We start from the raw sequence: 16,704 nt of genomic DNA, 5'->3' as shown, positions 1-16,704 counted from the left end.
CTGGTATACCAGGAAACTTTCTAGAATTGATTCCAGGTACGATGGTCCTGTCTATCCTTTTTGTCTGGATGAAGGGAGACATCAGGATGACAGCTATACAGAAAGAACCACTGCTTACGAGCCCAAGTCAAAGCTCTGGGGTAACTTCTTTAGGAAGATGAGATTGTCTGTGTATCTGCTGCATCACAGAGGATCTGGAGAGATCATTTAGGCCATTGGTGAAGAGCTTGAGATAAATATATGGTGAATACAAAAACAGTAAATTACAAAAAGGGACAATTATTAGCAGTAGGTTAAAAAAAAAAGGTGATGCTGGAGAGAATGCAAAATTCCTTTTTACCCCGTGATTCATCTGAGAAAAGCATTGTCAAGGTCATTAAACAATAAACCCCCAATATTGAAATAATCAAAATTTTAATGTAAATATCGTAGAAGGATGGGCACAAGAGAAAAGGTATGCGTGTGTGGTGAGTCTGTGGAGAGAAAGACATCAAAATCAATAAAGAATGTCTAATATTGAAAAAATCTAGTAGTGATATAAGTATGCTATTCAGCAAAGTGTAAAAAATAATCAATTAGAAGAAGTGAAATTTGTTGTCTCAATGAAAGAAAAATGGGAAGGGCAGGGAACTACTTATCTTTTGCAAAAAGTGTGCTGCACAAGCGCACTTTTTGAACTACATGTACTTACAAAATGCACTGAATGTTGCATTGAGGTAGAAGCTACAAATGTCACTGGTTTGATTTTTCTTCTGCATTTAACTCACTCTTCATGTTAATATTATTCTGCAGGAAGTTTCCCCTAATATTCTTTGATGACAAGTAAAACTAATGATCATGGAGCTCTACATTTTATTCATGCAAACAACATAATACAATACATCAGGGTAAACATTCGCACGCCCTACAAAACCCAGGAGTCTGAAATTACACATAAACCTGGAAAAAATGGTCTAAGGAGGTGACTATGTAACTTTTAATTCAAACCAGGACAATGGGTAACAACTGAGGATTATTCCAGACATTTATCACCCTTACCCCCAAATTAGATCATTTCTTACACCTTACAACATAGTTAGTGCTTTAAATCTGGAAAAACATAATATGTAAACTAATCGAAGATTTGTAAAAATGTTTAAGAAAGCATTGCAGTTAATTCTAGAAGCCGCAGTTCTGCTTACTGGATCACTAGCAATAGAAAAGGTTTCTTTTACAAAGAAAAAAATCACTTGTTTTTATTTTTCAGATAAATGTGTAAGAGACTAGAGACTTGGCTTAGAATAATGCCAACAAACAGACCAGTGGAAAAATATACTAATTTATGCAAAAAGCCTGAACGTGAAGGTCAATACTTTCTAGATACCACATTCTAATCGTGGCCTAATGGTGATAATAAAGTAATGGTGCTGCATGCTTATATTGTTTCATATTTTTCAAAGATACTTTCTTATCACTATCGTAGAAAGAAGATAAACTTTATACTCACACTTTAGCACCTCCATCTATACTTTGTAAGTATCTGTATTCTACAATATCTTCAATCTTGCTGAAATTTCATACAAGCAGTACAAAATACAGCACAGTATTAAAAATCAAGAAGAAGCATTTTGGTTACAGTGACTTCTAATTACAACGCGGACTCTACCAATCTGGAGAATTACTGCAGTGCAGCTGTAGGTTTTATTTAATGTAGTAAACAAACATAACTTGGGTGTTTATAATAAAAGCATAACTACTAAAATTATTTTTACTTTATCTTCCAAATTGAAAATCAATGCATTTTAAATGTATATGTACAATATTTTTGGTAATAAACTGAATTACTTAAAACATTCTATAAATATGAATATTTAGTAACTGAAAATTATAACCTCATCCACCTGCCCTCTATCCACAAGTATGATTACAAGTTAATGAAATCCCTATTCTATTTTCTCAGCATGCACAAAAGCTTGTAGATAATGTTTCAAGGTCTCTCTGATGACAATATAATCAATACCCAATCACTGTGGGTTAATAAGACGTATTGCTTCCCTGACAAAACTGTGTACTTCATAATGACATTTAACAAACTTACCTACCTTGTCATCACAGAGCAGTTCCCTGAAATTGGTAACCCTCGTGTAAATGCTAAAATAATGGAGTTCAAAGGAAATATAGATTTTTATTTAATGTATTATATATCAACATAAATTATAGATGTAAGAAAGAATCAGGAAGCATCTTGTTCCCTAAATAGCACCTTGCAAAAAAGATTTAAAACATAATTTAACTCAACTCTGACCTTTCATTCTGTGGATCTGTTTTGATCTATTTCCTTAGTAACAACTGGAATAGTAGGTACAATGGATTAGGGGAAAAAATATGCCTGTACATAGATACATATACATATATAAATACATACACACACACATATACTATATATACTATGTAGTATATATAGTATTATATATGGGTACATAGGCATAGTTCTCCCTCTATATATATACATATATATGTATTAGGTAGAGTTACACAACTCTAACAAATTAGGTATAAATTAAAGAAGCTACAATGAAAGTGCTTTGTTAATTAAAGACATCCAGAGAAAGAGAATGATGAGCAGAATTTCATCAGCATAAAAGCTGAGAGTGTGGCAGCATCAGCAGAGGAGGTCAGAGAAATGTCAGCAGGACTCAGGAAGGTTACAAATCCCTGCAAAAATCCTGAGCTCTGCAGAGGAAGATTTTATAGAAAAGAAGGGACAAACTAAATAGTTCTTATAAGTATTTTGAATGAGAGATTTAAAAAAAAAAAGGCAAAAACACCCATGGGGAAAGAGACAAGTTTCAAACATTCTGGAGGCTTTGCAACACGTAAGCTGTTTGCCACAAAAATCTTCCCTGAAACCATGAGTAAAAGCCACCAGGACGGTGGCATCTGACTGTACCATTCACACCCCTGTCATCATTGTCTCTGTTACAGTGAGATGTACCTTTCCCATATTGCAATGGTAGAAATGTTTTACTCCTCCCCTATATTAGTCATTGAGAATTTGGTTATCAGAATCTTCCAGAATGGAATCTTTTGACTAACTTTTAGGAGAAAGAAGTCATTTATCTTCTACAGGATAAACTTCACCATGCAAACTGATAGATTCAGCCACGGAAACTTCCATAGATCTGATATAGTTAACAAAACAGTAGATTTTTTTTTTATAAAATTGCCTTCCAACTTTGTTACAAACATATTTGTGGAAACACTTCTTGAATTCAAATATAAAGATGTATAAGCAACCAAAATAAAAATGAAAGCTAACCCTCCTTGCATGTACATAAGTACAACCTGGGAAGTGGTCATTTTTATTTTTTCCCTCCTGAAACAGGTGGGGGCACTCACAATTTCTGTAATTCACAGAATAATTGCACTATTTGACATGCATGATATTTAAGGGTAGAATCATAAAATACCCAGCGACTTGCTAAAACTGTAAATCGTAGCTTAAGAATCTGTCTAGACAACATGAGAGTTTGGTTTTGGTTCACTTAAGAGTATCATGAAAAGTCTCCAACTCTGAACCTCAATACAGCTTTTGTGACGAATCTTTTAGAAATGAGGCTCTTTTAAAGATGAGTAATGAGTATTCGAGACATGAACAATCATTATATTTGGTCATTACGGAACACTGTGGTTTCCAGGTGACCATGACCATGACCGAGTTTCACAAATGCTTTTCACTGTTTGCCTCCAGCTAGAATTTGGACAATGGCAGGCATGGTCTCTAATTGCTCTGTCAGTGATGCCATTTGGCAAAACAGTGTCTTTGGCCAAACTTTGAAGCAAGGTAAGTGTCCCTTTGCACCTTCCCATTCTTTGATCCCTCTTCCTCCTTCCCGATGACCTCCCTCCCAACGCTCTTCCCCCCTCACTTTTCTACCCTATTCTCCTATGCCTCCACTGCCAACTATCATTCTTTTCCTTGTATTTAAATTTTGCATAATTTTTTTAAAAAGTAATAATTTCTAGGTACCTTATTCTTTTGAGAGAACTTATATATTAAAAATAATCCTCAAAAGTGGAACAAAATTCAGTATCAAAAAATTGTTGTTATTGAACCATCTACCACTCTTGCTCATAAGGCTAGACTAGAGATAGTGAGATTCTATATAGAATCAGAAATGAATTTATTTGAGAATAGAAAAGGAAGAGATCTCTCTGTCTCATTTTCTGCATCCTGACCATTCAGCCATTCTATGGCCAAATCCTCTTCTGGACTAAACTGATAGAGCAGGTTGGGAAGAGAGAGCGAACCTAGATCTGCCCTCTTCTTTGCAGTTGGCTAATGGGAGGCATCTTGGAAGGTCACTGCCATCCATGTTTGTCGGTGACCAGACGGCTTCCAGGCTCCCCTTTCCTTTTTCTAAAAACGCTGTGAATTTACCAGTAATGTGCTTTGGCCCCACTCCTACGTAGCTCTAGAGGTGAACCCTTCGTTGACTGAGCCATTTCATCCTTTCTGGCCATGAGGACTGTTTAACAACGGGCAAATAACCAAATCTCCACCGGACAGAAACAAGGATTATGAATTGCTGTCATCTTGGAAACACAAGGGAAGAGCCTGAGTGAGAGTTAGGCTAACACCGAGGAAGTGGATCTAACACTGCGAAAGGGGGTCCAGAGACTGTCTAATAGCCACACTTCACTCTAGACACAATATTGAAGCCCTGGTCCATCTCCCTTGCCTGACGCTTGATGTCCCCTGGAGTGTCCCATCACATGATTCATTACATGAGTTAACGTATAAGCTAATTAGCGTCAGGTCTTCTAAAGCATTTCCGTTAAGAATGCCCTCTAGGTAATGCAGTATTTTTCCCATCAAATGAAATAAATTTGGTCAACCAGTATCCAAGGTAGACACTGAGTAGTAGCATGAAATTGTATAAAGATTCATGTACATAATAGACATCATTAGTTTGCTCAGATCAAGGCAAAAACTTAGACTCTAGTCTTTGGTCTACGAGAGAAGGTTGGGTAGTTGACATAAACATCCTCTCCTGCACCATCTGACGGTTGATTGGTAGACACAGGATTTCTGTAGTTGTTGGCTCCCTAGAAAGACAAACACAGAGGGTGTCAGTAATTCACTGCATTTCAGCAGTTAATAAAGACACTCAAATCAGAAATCTCTCCTCAGTTCAACCATGATACATCTCAAGTTTCTATTACAATTGATTTCATAAAACACTCTCCTTATTGTATTGAACTTCTGTGAGAAATTACATTCTTGATTTGCCGGGCTCTGAATGAGACATAACAGAAACCTAGCCGTGATTATCACTTGATATATTGTGTTACAAATTACCTGTTTAGATGTAAAACTCCTTCCCCCGATGTTAGGCTATTTCAAAGAGAACAATTATTCTCATTTTTTATTTGGAAAGTTTAGTATAGTATTTCCCATAGTGGATAATCAATAATTTCTGTTGAATGGATGTATTGCTAAAGAAATACTTTTTAAGTACCCTGTGTCCTGGCTTAAAAATAAGGAACTGAACACAGTTTTAAAATTACAAAAACAAATGGACATTCACTTTCAAGATGATGTTATAAAATCATTAATCTTCTCTACCATAATCGAGGCACTTTGACCACCTGTATGTAAGTATGTGACAGAAAAGATGTAGGCATAAGTGAGAAAGGGGGAGAGGGAGAGAGAGGGAAATTGAAGGGAAGAGAAGGAGAGGAAGAGAGGGGTCTTTTGGTGAGCAGTTTGAAAATTTAGAGTGGTTTTTGTGTTTCCAAGGAGAAAGCAAAAGGAAAATTCAAGTGCCACTGTTAGCTATAGAGTTTGCTTAAACTTTTCCCTCTTAAAAAAGCAAGTAAGTCTAACTTTTTTATCTTTCACAGACCAGCCTACTATCTAATTTTCTAATCATCATTCAAAGTATCATTATTCTACAAAAGCCTGGAAGAGTTGAATACTGAATGTAGGAAGCTGCAAAGCGCCTTTCCTGCCCTGAAATTCACAGCAATAAACTTGGCTTTGGATTGGCTTGAGTGGACAACAGCTAAGGACAGAGAGGGATGCAAAAATTGTATGTGACAGAACAGTTTCCTTGTGTGCTGGAGCAACAGATCAAACAAGGCCAGACTTCTCAAGCCTTTGCACTTGGTGCCAAAAAGGAAACCATGAGTTATGCAGAAAAAAAAAAATTGTTCTTCAAAGTGTAGCTACTTCATAGAAGAGGAAAGTTAAACTAATAGATTATTAAGAAGTCTGAAGCACATACACTGGACTGTCAGAAACTTTTTTGTACTTGTCTTGGCCACATAGAATTCAACTGCAAATAATTAAATTGAAGAGAAATGGATGTAATTTTAGATAACACGGGGGAAATGTTTGACTGCAAAATTTTGTAAACAGAGTATGTGCTAAAGAGACTATTTGACCTGTCATGGAGACAATGAGCATGGAAATAAGCATCCTTCTTATCTGCAAACCCAGAAGGTCTTTTCTCCTCTTTCAATTAAACAGCAAGGGACAGGAGCAAGGAAGAGCGAGGAGAACAATGTCACCGTTGCCCAGACTCCTGCAGCCCAGCAGAAAGGTCTTTAGCTTTATACTCGGAGCATCCTTTAATTAACACATTAATCCAAACATGGTAACAATAATGAATATCCTGCACCATGTCCTTCTATGTGCTTACTATGCTTCAGGTCTTTTCTGTAGTTTAATTTAATTTAATCCTCACAATAACTTCATGACACCAAAATATTATCATGCCTCAGAGATAATAGTGTCAGAGAGTATCTCTCCCTAAATGTACGTCCTTCCCAGACCTTCATTAATGCGACCTTATTTGGAAATAGGGTTGTGAGGTTGTAATTAGCTGAGATGAGGTCACACTGATGTAAAGTGGGCCCTTTGCCAAAATGACACACACGGAAGAATGCCATGTGAAGACACAGGAAGAGACTGGAGTGATGTGTCCACAAGCCAAGGCATGCCAAGGAGTGCCGACACCCACCAGCAGCGAGGAGACAGCACAGAACAGATTCCCATCCCAGGAGGAAACGGATCCTGCTGAGACCTTGAGTTTGCACTTTAACCCTCCAGGACTGTGACAGAACAGATTTCTGTTGTTTCCAGCCATCCGCTTTGTGGTAAATTTGTTGCTGCAGTCCTAGGAAGCTAATTCAGGTTTTGGTAGAGCACAACGTTGCTTATGATTATGTAGTGCAATTGTGCCTTTATTTATATGAAGGAAAAACAAACAGCATTGAAGGGTATGAAAAATAGAAGAGTTCAGGAGATAAATGTTCCATCAAGGCGCTGATACTCGAACGACAGGCCGCTGCGTGGCCAGGTTATTGAGAGGAAGATAAAAGAGAAGACTGCTAACTGCAAAATGCACTGACTTTACCAGACATTTATGATGCACAGAAGGGGGGAAAATGATAACTCTGAGAAAACTTACCTTATTCTGTGTGTCCCAGTGCTCTTTAAAGAGGCCTCTTTTCTGTCTCTTCCTTCTGGGAAAACATACGCAAGAGAGGTGTCAGAGGGACACTCCGGCACTAGCTTCACTTCAAACAGTCTCTGCCTCCCCTGTCCCCCAGCCCACGTGCCCTCACTAATGACGTAGCAGCAGCTATCCATAGTGGCTTTATACACACTCACCCAGATCCTACTAACCTAATTTTTTTTCATTTTCCCTTCCTTCTCCAAGGTACTCAGTGAAGGCAACTAAACGGATATCCAGCCAGTGCACCTGAGTAATTCATCTCAGTGAGTTTACTAAAGGATGGCTCATGGCGGGTGGTTACATAAAGGGCTTACAGCCTTCTCCAAACAATCTGACTTAGAGATGCCCCACAATTTAAACGTCCCTTTAAATGCCAATAGTGTAATTTCTTGGATGGCAGTGACAATATAATGAAGCTTTCTAGAACTTTCCAGGTGTTTTACTAAACCTGCCTGTATGGATTATTTCAGGATGTCATCAAAAACTCTGTATTTAAGTAACTGGGGAACTGATGCACAGAGAGGAAGAGTCAGTTGCCCCAGATCACATGGTTGGTTGGCAGTGGTGGCAGGATTTGAATTCACAGTCCTCCCTCTTGACCACTAAGCTCACTGCTTCTGAAGTCACGTGGCTGCAGCTGAAAGGAGCATGTGAAGCCACACTATTCAATAAACTCACCACAGTCCCAGCAAAACTTATAAAAAACCTAACTTCAGGAGGAATCTTCGAAAAGACAATACAAGAGAAGAAGAAAGGGGTATAATGTAACTGAAAGCAAAGATGACATAACTATATCCAAGGGCATCAGGTTATGATGGGGAGATGGTGACTCTTCTCATTCTCTCGAAGAAAAGATTCCTGTTGAGCCACAGAGGACACGGGCCAGATACAGAAACACAGAGTCCTTTCTTTGTAAGATGAGGCTGCAATTCCTTCATGGAAATTTTGAAAACCAGGCAAGATGGTCTCTCTCTGAGGAAAAGATGTCCAGATGATCGATGCCGACTCTGCCGGTCTCCTCCGGTTGCTATGAAATCCTCCTCCCATGTCAGCAAAACCGCAAACCCCTTATTCTATGTGCACTTATTTATTTACTTGGTAAGTATTACTTAAGTAATTAATTTATTTACTCATCTTATGTATCAGTTTACTATGTGCAAGTCATACTTCTAAGGTCTTTTATATAAATTACTTATTCCTCATAAGAAATCGATGACACAGAAGCAAGTATGATCCTCTTTACATGAGTGAGGAAACAGACACACATCTATGACCTTCGATCTTTTGTTAAATCATGGTCCACAAGGATTGTTACATCATAATATAAAGTTATCTTTCCCAAATAGGTCCAAGTATATATATATATACACACACATGCATATATGCATATGTGAATATATATATATATATATATTTTAACATAAGCTTAGGGTATACAATGTGAAGATGAAAAGAGAACATGATTTTTTTCCTCCTAGTTTTTCTGAGATAGAATTGACGTGTGACCCTGTGTAAGTTTAAGGTGTACAGCATCGTGATCTGACCTACATATGATGAAACGACTGTCACGGTACGTTTAGTGAAGAGCCATCATCTCATACTGATAAAAAATTAAGAAACAGAAAACCTGTTTTCCCTGGGATGAGGAACGTCCAGTACTGAAACTGGCAAAGTCCCAGGCAAACCGAGACACTCTATTTGCAGTGAACCTCAAAATCGACAAAAAATGTGAAAATTAGTGCCTAACATTTTGCTCACTAAATATTACAACTCTTCCTGCAAACTCAGGTCAATGTACAGACCCAACGCTGAGCAATTTCTCCAGCACGTTCACTTAAGAGTGTTCCTATTCTGGTCTCCTGGAAACAACGGCCCTGCGTGCACACAGGCTGCTGGTGCCAGGGCTGAAGGAAGCATTTAGTTCCATTCAGACTCCCTGAGATTTATTCTGGCTTCTCTCCAAGTCAGCACATTTGAAGCTGAGGCTGTGGGATTATTTTAAACGTTTGCGAAGACAGGGTTCAGAAGATCATTGTTTAAGCCTTAACGTCATTTTCCAAGACGATTCTATCCTAAGAAACAACCACAAACTGATCCTGGTGACAAGGTGGGGAGAACAAGTGTTTTCCTTCGTGGTGCTCAGCCGTGATTACGCATTCAAGTCCACTAATCCTTTTTATCACCTTTAACCAAGTGGGACAGCATAGTCTACAGTTCAGTCTGGCTTTTCATGTGGAAGTGACGTATTTTCATGAAGCTAAATCCATCATGACCAACGTCTGTGACGCTCCAGAGGTCGGTCCCGTCACTCACTGGGGAATGTAGGCGCATCCCTAGGCTCCCAGGCGCCCCTGCTGTCAGACCTGCCCTCGGTGCGTTGCTTATCAACCACGGTGAGGCACAGAGAAATCCTCAGTGTCACAAACATCCTGGGTTCCTTACTTCAATTTGCTAGTTTCCAACCAGGGAAAGACTGGAGGGCAGCCGTCACGGAGAGAAAGGAACGGCGACAGCTTCGTGTTTCAATTTAATTAGACAAATGCTTACGGGCCATCCGTTATTTTGGAAAGATTCACGTTAAATGCTATCAAACACTAAAAATGAATACAACACAATCCCTGCCATGAAGAGCAGAAGGGAAGACAGGCATGGAAATGACTGAACTACCCAGCAGGCTGCGAGGCGCCGTGGGTGAGAAGTGCACCGTGATTCCAGGTGGTGACATCACATCTACTTGCAGGGTGAGAATCAGGACAGCCTCCTAGAGGGGACGTGTGTCCTACACCTTGAACGGGTCACAGGACTAAGGCCAAATACGGGGGGGAGCAGCATTTTGGTGGCATAACAAATGGGGAGAGTTGGGTGTGCTCACAGAATAGAAGCTGTAGTTTTAATAAAGTTTGTCAACATCAGGGGAGTAAGTAATGTAGAGAATATGAACGAATATTAGGACGGGTCAGATTCATTGGGCTGGGTCAGAACAAAGGGCACCTGTGCTACAAGGTCATGAGTCTGGGCATTATTCCGGCGGCAGTGGAAAGAGAATAATGGGTTTTAAACAGGGAGATGGCATGGGCAGTCTAACTTTTAGAAGAGGAACCAGGAAGAACCAGATGGGTTAGGAAGAGAGGAGATATGGGAGCAGAGAGCAGATTAGCGGGTATCGCTTAAATCAGGCGAGTGGTGACCAGAGCCTCTGAGGAGGTACAGGCTAGGGATGTGGAGACAGGATGAGAGGCCTCCTGGAGACCCTACCAGTAAGCATGCTCGCATGAGTGTGTGTGTGTGCACGTGTGTTGCTGGGGGAGAAGAGTGAGATGGATTCTGTTCACTCAACAAACACACAGTAGGTGTCCACAGTGTGTCAGACATTCACAATGTGGACATCGAAAGCTGGGCTCCATCTTCCCTTAACACCAGCTGGGCCCCAAGTATAAGGAATCATTCCAACCCAACATGACTAAACTAAGATTGCAGCAAATACCTAGAGCAGTGAGTGAGCGAACACGAGCCAGCTAGGAAGAGAAGAGAGAGTCAGCCAAGAGCATCCTAGGACACTGCCTCATGTGCCCAAGACAGTAAACGCGGGAAGCTTCGGTAGAGGCCAAGCAGCCACCTGCTCTCTCCAGCGGAGCCCCTCCCAATTCCATTATCTGAATAATTTATAACAATGTCAACTCCACTGCTTGCTTCAGAGAATATACAACCATTTAAAAACCACGTGTTTTGCTTATTAGATTGTGTGCTCCATTACATCTTGTTCAGCACTGTCACAATAAATATCTGATGCATGAATAAATGAAGGTATTATTACTCTTCAACCCTGGTCTTCTCCTCAGAATCCATCTCTCTCTGTGTCTCTCTCTGTCACACACACTCCTACCCATCACCTGACAGCCTTTTTCCTTGGCAGGAAGAAGACACTATGGAGGCAAACAGAGCAGGGGCATCAGGCAGTCACCTGCCCCCACCGTGAAAGCTTTGTTACACGGAGGCAGGCTGCCCACTCCTGCTGGTTCTGAAATGAACTACTCACTCCAGCTTTCTCCTCCAACATCACTATAACTACTTCTCCTCCTGACCTCTAAGAACAGCACTCAGAAAACTGCATGTGCATGCTAAGACAGCTTGACCAACTACTGGGTTGTTAACAGAGAAACTCCAACATCAGAATTACTCAGAATTACTTGGGGGAATCCAGATCCAGCCGGAGTTGCAGTACTCACCTCTTAAGAAGAATGACTATGATGGTGGTAATGAGGATAACCAACAGCAACAATGAACCTGCCCCTCCAGCCACGAAGAGGAAATTCTGGTTGTTGGGTTTACCTAGGAGGGAAAAAGATACACAGGAGGGATCAGGAATTCAGCTCAAGCCAGAAAAGAAAGGAAGATGGGAAATCAGGGGAGGCGACATTAATCATCAGAAGTAACAACGTAAAACCAACAAAGAATTCAGTAAGAAACAGGACGAGACAGAGGAAAAAGTCTTGCTCTTTCAGAGTCTCCTAAACATTTCTGACTCCCCACAGATTTTCATTAGTTTCTCAATCCAGTTGGGTTTCACACCTTAAGAAGAACAAGAACAGAAAGTCTGTGTTCAAGACAGGTATGACTTCATTCTAATAGGCTCCCCAGTCACAGGCACAGAATCCTTTGTAGGAAAAAAACCCTATCAAATAGTATATAAATTAAGATTACTTATTAGTTCTGACACGTTAAGTACATCCAAGACACAACAGTATGTGCCTTTGTTGTTTAAAAGTAGAATTTTGTTTAAGAAAAATCATCTACTCAATTAAGGATAATGACAAAAAATCATCAGGAAGAATATATTACTGTAACTCAGTGCTTAACTGGAAAGAACAACGGTCCAAGAATCTGAAATTCTCAAACTGATTCTTTCACTATTTAGCTGTTTGACCTCCAGCGAACGCCTTCCTCCATCTGTCACGTGATGGTGACACTTCCAATTACATCACAGAGTTGTGACAAGAGCCTAATGGGGCAGTGTTCAAATGAGCCATGAGCCACCAGGGCAACGTCACCTCTGGAGGGAGATCCCGGGGAGGTCAGGGGCCATTTCATCTTTAAAACGTCCTCCTGCCCACAGCACAGCTCACCCACCGCCACCCACAGAGCTCCTCGCGAGGAGAAGAAACTCCCTCAGTCTGTGCTATGTTGATGGAAATGGGACTGAACTGAAACCGAGGAGCCATCTTCATGGCGTCTCTCTTCAGGCAGCAGATTTTCCGGGCTCCCCTCCTGCGGGCAAGGGGAAGGCTCCGGCAGAGAACAGCACTTCTCCCTCTTGAAATCAAAGGTCAAGTGCTTGTACCCTGACTCCCAGGCTGTCTGGAATCCTGTGACAACCTGAAAACCATGCTTTTCACAGGACTCTCCCCAGTCTTCCATTCAGATGACTTCCTCCTTCCTGACCTACTATTTGGTTGGGAGTTTTTTCATGACAAGAGCTCAAAGTCTACTCCACTCATTCTTTTGTTAGGTTTACTGCAAAGAGAAACTAAGTCAAATATGAAACATTATTTCTATTTTTAAAATTTGTTTAACCTGTAAGGCGGATAAAAGTAAAAAAATATATATATATATATATGAACACTTTAAAGAAAGGTCTTTACATAGAGTCTGAGATGGGGTTTTGTCCAAATACAATGGGGAGAAGAAAAGCTAAATTTATTCACAACAAAAATGCATTGAACCACCGTGCAAAAGGAGCAATGAAATGTTCTCCCCATCCAATAAGAAATTAATCTTTCTAAGTTCTTAGCATGTTATTTAAAGTAAACAAAATACCTGAAATTATTTTGCATTATAACACGGGACTATAAAAGGACACTTGTTTTACCAACATAATTTGAATATAGTAGACACTAAGATTAAATCAAACAGGCAACCATGGTGGAAAAAAATGAAAGTTATGATCAAAAAATTCATTGACACTATTCTGGGAAAATTATTTAACTATTTTCTGAAATACTATTTAGATCTTAATTACAGCCAAAAACAAACAAACAAAAAACACCCAATCTGATGGGTGGACTATAGATCTCTAAGTTTTTAAATGTAAGCATTAGAAGAAAATGTAAGAGAGTATTACTTAGTCTCTGGAATGAGAAACTACCAATTGATACAAATAACCAAACATTAGAATTGACCTGGTCAAAATGAAAAATATCTGTAGGTCAAAATCATCACAAACAACAAACAACATGTAAAGACAAAACATTGGTTAGTATCTTTAACATATGCTTGCTAGTAAGAAAAAGCTCTATAAAACAATACGGAGAATACAAACAACTTATTAACCAAAAGCACTTAAAGAACAAGTTTGCATGAAAGGAAGATGGTGGTGAGATGGACAACTTCAAGCTCTATTTGGGGTGGAAAACCTGTGGCAAGCTGTCCCCGGAAGGAAATCACTCTCTGTGCCTCTTTCACTAACTGCTCGCATGCTTCATTAATTACCTTTTTCCAAAGAAATGCTCAGAAACGTGAACAAAGAGATTTGTGAAACACTTCTAACAGCAAAAAGACAATCCTTATTTCCCAACAACAGACTAGAAGCAAGACTACACAGCTGACGTTCTCAAATGCCATTTGCATCAGGATCACCTGGGGGCTGCTAAACCACCGGCTGCTGGGCACCCCCTTCAGAGTTTCTGATTAAGTACGTCGGTGTGGATCCCAGAATTTGCAGCTCTCTAGGATCCTGGTCTGGGGCCACCTCTTTGAGAAACACAGCTGCAGACACTAGAATGATGAGGGTAAAGAATTCCAATGAAATGGAAAACTGCTGACTATAAAGCTAGAACATTCCATAAAATGTCAAAACCAGAATTCACAATTATGCATGCTACCATATCTCAATAATCTATAATCTATAATCAAGTCTAGAACTTAGGAGAAAGAAGCCAGCAGGGCAACAACATGCCAACATTTTAAAGTGATGATCTTCAGGGAGTAGAATTAAAAGCAGTTGTTCCTTTAGGCTTTCCGGTATTTTTCAAACATTCTACATGATGTATTGCTCTTTATTAATCAGAAAAAAAGTAGTACAAAAATGTAAAAGTCTGCATGCTTAAAACAGAATACACTGCCGATTTTCAGTGTTTATATTTACGGTGAGGGCTGTAGAGAGTCTCTCTGCAGAAGTGTACTTAGAACCCTTGAGACCTAAGATGGCATTCTTTATTAAGCTCTAAATTATACGAAGTAAGTAGAAACCACTCACAACTATGGTCATTTGTTTCACACCGCTCAATTATAAATCCAAAATCCAAATTTCAAATGTGCTCTTTAATGTGAAATATGTTGCCTTTTTTTAAACTCTTCTAGTAATGCGTGACCTGGTGGACGGAGATCCATTTATTCACGCATCTTTTAACACAGAGTATTTCAAGGCACACTACGTACCTACCTGGCATGACAGACAAAATGGTGGGTAAAAACAAAAAGCACGGGACTGGTGGAGATTCAACCACACTCCAGAGACGTTACAATCTGGAATAGCCCAGCCTATGGCCAATTCTACTTTTTTTCCCTTCTTTCCCTGCCTCCCACCCTTTCCGCTGCGTTACTGTGAAGGATCAGCACGTGGACCAGGCGGGTGTAACCACACAACTTGCTGGGCTCTGTGTGGCCAAAACCAGAAACAGAAAGGGAAAGCAAATGGGTGTGGATGCTTTAGGGAGTGAATCAGCAGTTCATACCGTTCACTTTTTCCTAAATTCTGCTAAAGGGTGATGGCAACCCTCAAGCCCTCTCTTAAAGAAGAATTATTGTCTATTCTCGGCAGCCACTTTTTGCTGATTTTTTTCCACCCTTCATCCCCACCGCTGTGTTGATTCATAGGAGGACAAAAGTGTCATGACCCACAAAGCCATTATTTTCCTTCCTATCAGAAAAGATAAATACAGTTAAAACAATTTAAAGCCCACCAGTGAGACGTATAAATGAATAATTTACTCCATGACCACAACCCTCCAGGCTACGTTTCTGCCAATGACTAGTATTTATGGCTGAGTTAGTGAACGCTTAGAAAGGCACAGGATAGAAATGCTGCCAGGCCCTTCCTTCAGGGCCAGGCGGGTGGGAGCAGACATTAAAATCTGCTTTTTCTCCTCGATTAGAGTCAGGGGTAGGGTTAGGGACTGAGGAAATCAAGTAACTCAGAACCTAAATGTCTGGACCAAAAAACATGCTGGGGGAAGAAGTCACAGATCCTGACCCTCTAGCCAGACCTGGGTACGTCATGGTCGATACCAGTGAAAGTTATTCTTGCTGTCTTCTGCCATTAAAGAGAGGAGGAGGAATATTCGGTCTCCTTCTATGTACAGATGGGCTATCCACAGTGTGAGAGTTCCCCCAGGATAGATAACGCGTGAGCTGACAGACGCAGCATTATCAGGGCGAGTCCAAGTTTTGACTCACGGTGCAAAGCAAATATCCAACCTTTGTCCCACATTAGACATTGATTTGCTGGGAAAAACAAAACAAAACAAAACAAAAACAGAGATTGAGGAGGGAGGCCTAAGAACCTAAGTTCTTTCTTCTAATTATTTTCCCTGGAAGATCTCAACATAAGATACTTGATCTCTCAGACACTTTTTTAGGCAACAGCAAAATGATGATAAAATCAACCCAAAGGTGGCCATGGGGGTGGCTGTAAATAAAACATGTAGAGGTGCTTTGTACATTCAAGCATCACATCATGTAAATTATCCACTGTGTACTTACATCTTGTATGCACACATTCCAAATTAGACTTAAAGAAATAACAAATCTCTATAATTTGCATGTTGAGATGTCATGTTACACCAGTCATGTATAACGGAGGATGCTTGTTCTTGTAAGTAGATCCATCTTTCAAGGGAAAGACCGTGGTTGTGTTGATAAACATGTATAAAATGCCTGTAGCTCTGGGGGACCACTGGGAACAGTGGTGGCTTAAAGTTTGTTGAACTTTCCCGAATGCCTGAAATAGGCACCAAGCGGATATTGGTATGCTAATATTATTCCAAGTTTTCAAAGGTCAACTTTCTTTGTGCAAATCAATTTTATACTCTTTGCATTTCAGAAACCTTTCCCTGTTTTACAGCAAGAAGGTCCTAGGGAATAAATTATTTTCAGAGAATTAAAGGACCATGACATCAACCTCTAATTTTCCCTCTGAGTGAAG

General features: G+C 40.0%; 1 protein-coding gene across 1 annotated transcript in view; it reads right to left on the bottom strand.

Moving 5' to 3' along the window:
- Window positions 1–838: 838 nt before the first annotated feature.
- CD226 (CD226 molecule) overlaps window positions 839–16,704 on the bottom strand; it is a 65,458-nt gene continuing 49,592 nt past the window's right edge. Inside the window, exons 5-7 of the mRNA XM_072952342.1 lie at window positions 11,732–11,834; window positions 7,458–7,512; window positions 839–5,088 (exon numbers count right to left, since the gene is read on the bottom strand). Coding sequence (XP_072808443.1) covers window positions 4,975–5,088; window positions 7,458–7,512; window positions 11,732–11,834 — 272 coding nt within the window. The 3' untranslated portion in view covers window positions 839–4,974. The remainder of the gene's footprint in view (window positions 5,089–7,457; window positions 7,513–11,731; window positions 11,835–16,704) is intronic.

Source organism: Vicugna pacos, chromosome 30 (assembly GCF_048564905.1).
Source record: "Vicugna pacos chromosome 30, VicPac4, whole genome shotgun sequence".
Taxonomy (NCBI): Eukaryota; Metazoa; Chordata; class Mammalia; order Artiodactyla; family Camelidae; genus Vicugna; species Vicugna pacos.
This window is presented reverse-complemented; position numbering and strand designations above follow the sequence as displayed.